The 6799-nt window shown below is 41.9% G+C and overlaps 1 protein-coding gene across 1 annotated transcript; it reads left to right on the top strand.

Annotated features, from left to right (window-relative positions):
• Positions 1–3934: 3934 nt before the first annotated feature.
• On the top strand, positions 3935–5576 carry star (steroidogenic acute regulatory protein). Its single transcript, XM_061071803.1, has 7 exons — positions 3935–3998; positions 4092–4199; positions 4318–4448; positions 4562–4720; positions 4851–5035; positions 5184–5277; positions 5406–5576. The coding sequence occupies exons 1-7, from the start codon at positions 3935–3937 to the stop codon at positions 5523–5525; spliced, it is 861 nt and encodes a 286-aa protein (XP_060927786.1). The 3' UTR covers positions 5526–5576.
• The last annotated feature ends 1223 nt before the right edge of the window (positions 5577–6799 follow it).

The following is a 6799-nucleotide window of genomic DNA, read 5'->3' as shown; positions in this document are numbered from 1 at the left end:
CATGTCATGCTGTTTTTTTTGTCTCCAAATGAAAATGTTACCTCTGCTCATTCAGGCACATTGTTGTAATGATATCCTCACATGCCAGTTATTTTCTAAACCCCCGCCAAAAAAACGTAAGTGTTCTTGCTCTCCCGATGCCTTTCTCCATTTAAAAGATATTGCTGCATTGCCGTTTTTTGTCACACGTACAGGTTTTTGTATTCAGCCCCTTTACACTTAAACTGCTCTTCAAAATGCCTCACGAATCTAAAGGGTCTTCCTCTTGTTTTGTGTTCAAGCATATTCGAAGAAGGCACAGCTACATGTATCTTATTATATTAGTTTTATTCAATGGGCCCAGTTCATTCATGTCGGAGCCGAAGAGGAGAGGAAGACGCCAGAGGACCCTGCAAACACCACACAAAGAAGTGGCCTTCTCGCAGCAGCACAGCCAATGAAAAGGGGAGAGGAGCTCAGACTCAGTCTTGTGCTTGTTTTTAGGAATGTGCTATTTTCCCGATATGAGGTATTGGAAGCTGCTCCTTGCAGTAATTTTAATCCTTCTTACAATTTAATGCGATGTTGTTTTTTTCTTTGTACTTGATATGAAAAAAAAAAATCTGAATCAGACTGAAGTGCCTCCTTGTTAGCACGATCTCCCGGACAATGCCCACACAGACATCAGCACTTTGTTTATTCTCTGACTGTCATACTCTGTTTGTTTAGCTGGGGAAGGCGTCAACACAGATACACACAGACTCACACAGTCTGTTGTGTGAAGGGGAGGGAAGGATGCAGGGAGGGAGCTGATGAGTGAGGGACTTTTCCTTCTTATTGTGATGTACAGCAAAGTGCTGAGTGCATGTGAAAGCCAAACCCACTGTGTCCTTCAAGTCCCAATAAACTAGTTTGAGTACTCCAGAGTTTGCCTGTGTCTTATTTTCCCTGTTACTCTGTCCAGAGCATTTTCCCGTTCATATACAAATACATCTAATTTTACATCATGTATATATTACATAAATATGGTCCCACATAAAGGACTGGTTTACATTTTTTCAAGTATTTGATATAAACCACATTGTCATGTCCATGTGTACTGAGTATGGAGACATTTTAAGTAGCTCTAATCATTCCTATGCATGCTGGCAATGAAGAGATCCCCTGGTAACGTGACTCCTATGAAAGAGATGTGGGCAAAAGGTCATTGTAGAGAAAAATACATCCAGCAGTCCAAATCAGACACATCTAAAATATTTTATTAGTATTGTTATTTGGTTTATATTAGTAACATTAAGTGAGTACAATTTAAAATTTAATGAAAGTATAATGAAGCACGAAGAGTGGGTTTAATACCAAAAGCACTAAGATACTTTTTGACTGACTCAGACTCACTGGTAAATGTATCACTGTTACCAAACGGCTCTCAGAAGAGCACATACCTCTGCCCAGGCCCAACAGTCTTAAATTCAATCAGGCTGCATCATCTTGCACACACTCACACACACTTTTTCATCAAGTTCAACCAATTATTCTCTGGGAAATGGGTAAAAATGGCTAAAAATGCCCTATCTCCCAGTGAAAGACTGATATAAATGTCTTGGTGGAGGCTATAACTGACACATAGTCAAAGAAATTTATATTTTCATTACTTCATCCATCAAGGAATTTGTATTAAATGAGCCCCCCCTCTTTTGCACAATGCAAACGAGTGCCGGTCATGTTTATTTAAATGCAATGCATGTGAGGTACAAGTAAAAGAAGATAAAAACGGAAACAGTTACTGTGTCTGTGTCACCATCAAATCCAACTAGAGTCCATCTTGTGAGATCTCAGGATTCATGGGATAGACCACAACCATCTTCAAAGCATTCCCTCATTTTGATCTAAACCATTCACCTGCTCAGTTTTGTGAGTGTACCTTGCTGAAGTACTCAAATCTGTCTCTGTGGTATTACTGCGGCAGTGGGTGTCTCCAGGACCATGTCTTGACCTGCATACATGATAAAAATACATCTAATTTTACATCATATATATATATTGCATAAATATGGTCCCACATACCTTGTATTACTGTATATATATATGCATATTTATTTCATTCTTATTTATTCAATGTATTAACTCTTCAATGTATCAACTCTTTATTGTACCTTCGGCACCATTGTAAATGAGGGTCTTATCCCTCAATGTGTTTTCCGAGGCTTAAATAAATATTCATCAAAAAAGAATACCAGCCACGGGGCCACAGCTGGTAAAAAGCCTCTTAGGGTGGGCAAGACTACACATCATCATTATGTCATGATAACGTTGCCTAAACATAAACATAGACATAGCCTTCCTCAGGTTAGACCCTCACCAGGATCCAAAGGACTGAGGTTCATTAAAATGCAACACTGCTCCTGTCAAAAAGAGAGATATTAGAAACGTGTGACCCTTGACTCCTCATTCTCTTTCTCAGAAAGATGAGCTTTACAGTAGAAGAGATGTGGCTGATTAATGGGTCAGATGGCACCAGGCCTGTGTGTTCCCATGCTAAACGAGAGAAGTCACATTGCAGAAGGCCAGAGGGACTGATGGATAATTCCGGTCATCTTGTCAGAAGGACGCGAGGTTGCAGGTGAAGGTGACTTCAGTGTTCCTTTGCACCTCATTAATCTGTTCCCTTTTTCTCTACGTCAATTGCCGTGCACTAATCAGATGGCCTCCTGACTGCTTTCTATGTGGTCATGTTCACTGTTGACGCTGAGGGTTTGTTGATGTGCAATATTGCTTTTAGATAGTTTGTATCTCGTTTAGTTGGAGTAAGGTTGTCAACACACTTGAACCAGTTTGATAAAACATGTTGTTTCATGGATCATGGTGCGTCATTTGACAAGTAAGCCAGCTGTTTGGATTCCAGAGGGCGATTCAGTCTCACGCCACACAGAGAAGCACAATCATGAAGCTGTCGTCTGGATGTCAACATTATGAAATGTGATGTTTTTGATTGAGTCTAACCGCCATGGGAAAACTAAATGCCTTTTCCAAACCATGATAACCCTCATTTTGACTAAACATACTGTACATGGTTGTTTCAGTGCTGATTTCTGTCTCTGTGCACATTAGTAAACATACCAGTTGTCACAATATGTTACATCAAAAAGAATAACATTGATATTTAAGTCGGGTCACCATAGCTGAAAAATTACAGGTTCAGGTCTCAAAAGGGAAAGTGGCTTTCATTTGGAACTTCAGCAAAATCCTACATAGTCATGTAATTACTGGTTATGTTGTGCTACTGATTCATGTTACTCAGTGTACAGTAGTTTCTAAATTCACTCTACAGCCTTGTGTTTCTGTAAAATTGGCTTAACCTCTTCTAACTTCCTCATTTGTTAATTTGTTATGTTAAATATCCACTCTGTGATAATGACACTAGGGATATACAGAGCTGAAACCAAGATTTCAGGCGAATTGAAGCTAAAGTGAATGAACTTTTTTGCCCTTAAATTCCACAGTGAGTGTTTAGGCTGTAATGAACCATGAAGGGATGGATGAGTCACTCAGGGTCTTTACTACTGACCTCTCTCATCACTGAAGAAGTGCGTGCGTGCGTGCGTGTGTGTGCGCAGTGGGCCTGGGCACTTGAGGTTATCTGACACAGTGATTGTGAGCGTCTGAGAAATGCTGTTCGTGTCCAACATGCAACCTTGGTGACATGGGCACTGGAACAGCGAGTGTTTATCTACGTGCTGATAGCACGGCGGCCTTGTGAGCAGCGTTCATATATATACAGACACTCTCAGGGGCTTACAGACACAAATCCAATCTCTCTCTTCAGAGCACTTTCAGCTGTTTGTCAACTTCTATCAAGAAACGATCTAAAGATCAGCCAGATTCTAAACCTTTGTGATCCACTTTGTTGCAACGTTTTTTAGTTTTCTTAAAGCTGCTCAAAGTCCTGTAAAAGAAAATGCTGCCTGCAACCTTCAAACTGTGTGCTGGCATCTCTTACCGGCATACGAGAAACATGACAGGTGAGTGAGAGAATCACTCTCTTTTGATTTACTGCATGTGTAATCAATGGATTCAATATTTGAGAAACTAAGCTTTGTGTCTGTCCGTCTCAGGTTTGAGGAAGAGTGCCTTGGTGGCCTTTCACCACGAGCTGAGCAGACTGGCAGGTCCAGGCCCCACTAACTGGATCAACAATGTTCGCAGACGAAGCTCCCTGCTCAGTGAGTTAGGAAATGAAATTAGACTTGATAGGACATGTAATACATCCTCGACATCCATTCAAATAATTGTGGAACATTAACAGATTCCTGATTCCTTGACTTACCAAATTGTTTTCAGGTTCTCGGATTAAAGAGGAGACTGGATACAGCGAGGAGGAGATGTCTTATGTGAAGCAGGGGGAGAACGCTCTGCAGAAGGCCATCAACATCCTCGGCGAGCAGGATGGCTGGACCACTGAAACTGTTGCTGTGAGTATTGAGACGGCACCGATGTAGTAGAATAACAGCTCACTGATGTTTTGTCCAAATGTGAAATTGGAAACAAGATATCTAAACCAGTATGTGTTGAAATCCCTCTGCAGGCAAACGGAGACAAAGTCCTGAGTAAGGTGTTGCCTGACATCGGGAAGGTGTTCAAGCTGGAGGTGATGCTGGAGCAACATTCTGACAACCTTTACGAGGAGCTGGTGGGGAACATTGAACAAATGGGGGAGTGGAACCCTAATGTCAAACAAGTCAAGGTAAAAGAGTTGCAGTACCGGACGTTAAGGAAATGAAAAGGGTGTTCAACACATAAGAAAAAGAGATAATCAAAAGTGTTAAAATATCGATTAAAGATCACTGATATCATTTTACTATGGGATCACGCAGATCCTCCAAAAGATCGGCAAGGACACCATGGTGACTCATGAGATGTCTGGGGAGACGCCCGGCAACGTTGTGGGACCAAGGGACTTTGTCAGTGTCCGCTGTGTCAAACGCAGAGGCTCCGCCTGCTTCCTGGCTGGGATGTCCACTCAGCATCCAAAAATGCCCGAGCAGAGGGGGGTAGTCCGGTGAGTCCAGGGGAGAGTCTTTTACTTGTTGCAAACCCCTGTTTCTTTAAGAATTAATGGATGGATACCAAGGAACCACCTGGCTATTTGTGCACAGTGAATCAATGGATGCTGATTCAAATGATGTACAATTCTTATGACTTTTCAGGGCGGAGAATGGGCCGACCTGTATAGTTATGAAGCCGAGTGCTGAAGACCCGAATAAGACCCAGTTCACCTGGTTACTGAGTCTAGACTTAAAGGTATATGACTGCATTTTCTTTTCCACTGGAATTTGCAAAACCTGTACTACAAGTGAAAACTGTGTAAAAATAACATCTTAACATCATGTCATTCATCTAACACTGGTTTTGTCTTTGCCCGCACACAGGGCTGGATCCCAAAGACAATCATAAACAAAGTGCTCTCTCAGACGCAGGTGGACTTTGCCAACCACCTCAGGCAAAGGATGGCTAATAATGTTTCTATGGAGATGGCTCATGCCTGCTGACACAAGATGCCTCTTGAGCTTTGGCACAGTGCACTCAACAGGGGGAGAAAAAGCAACCCCTGCTCATTAAAAACCACATGAATCTGCTGATAGCTGCTGAACAAAATAATAAAAGAATTCAGAGAGCACTGAGGAGATGAGATGAAGGTAATTCTCGTCTGAGATCTTTGGGTAATCATGAGCAGAAATGCTCATTTTTGATTGTAGAATGTATGTTTTTCTTGCCCTGATGAATAGGAAATGACACCAATCTTACCTTGATTGATTTTGACACACTCATCCACATCACTCTGCTGCACCTTGGCGGACACACAGAGCCGGTGTGAAGAGTAAAACACAAGCGGCACATTGTTTCTCTCTGATGACATCCCACTTATTGTCCCTCTCTCTGCAGTGAAACTTTTCATTTCAGTCTTTTATTTATTGCTAGTACATCACAGTGGCTGCCAAGTGAACAAAAAAAAACTCCAATGTCATTGATATTTATATTGTTATGTGTGTATAATGCTGTTACGTCCTGCTGCCTGAGAACTTCAATAAAAGATCATCAAATATTTCAGCGAGCGTGCCTTTCTATGTACATTTGAAAAGAGCAAAGACACAATCCATGCGCATGTCTTCCTGTTGCTTGATGCGTTCTCAGTCTGACAGTCTGCCAGATCGAGCAGGTGTTGGGCCATTCACATGTGTGAGGAGCTCAGCAGCAAGGAGTTGAGCCATGAGCCAGCAGCACATTCCCTGAGATCAAGTAACCGCACATCTCATCCCAAAGAGGAAATTATTGCCAGTTGTGCAACATTTTTTCGATTCTTGTGTTGTTTTGATCCATCTTAAATCTGAAACAGCCTCTTTTGCACATTGTGGATGCAGAGCAGACTACAGGGGCCGAGTTGAGGCCTCACTCTCTGGCTGCTGGATGTTCACCAACTCGACTGCAGAATGAAGTAACGGTCATATACCGTTAAGGCCTTAAGGAAATGTCTGAGCTGTAATAGGAAGTTAGGACTGACTGCAACTTGTCAACTCTTCTCTTATTCCTCTTAGACTTTTTAGAGACCATAGGCCCAAATACCTACAGTTTGGTTGATCCTGCATGGTTATAACACAAAGTTCAGCAGAACAGTCCAGAGTGCCGGCTTGTGTAATGCAAAACAAACTTTCATTGAGAGAAAGTTCCAGAGGGTAATAACTGACATCTGCTTGAAATCCTTCAAAATCTGCACATAAGCAGATGGGAAAAGGGTTGAAACCACTCGCAGATCTTGTTCCATTAT

This window comes from Limanda limanda, chromosome 5 (genome assembly GCF_963576545.1).
Source record: "Limanda limanda chromosome 5, fLimLim1.1, whole genome shotgun sequence".
NCBI classification, from domain to species: Eukaryota; Metazoa; Chordata; class Actinopteri; order Pleuronectiformes; family Pleuronectidae; genus Limanda; species Limanda limanda.
The sequence above is the reverse complement of the archived record's forward strand: the minus strand, read 5'-3'. Positions and strand labels throughout refer to the sequence as shown.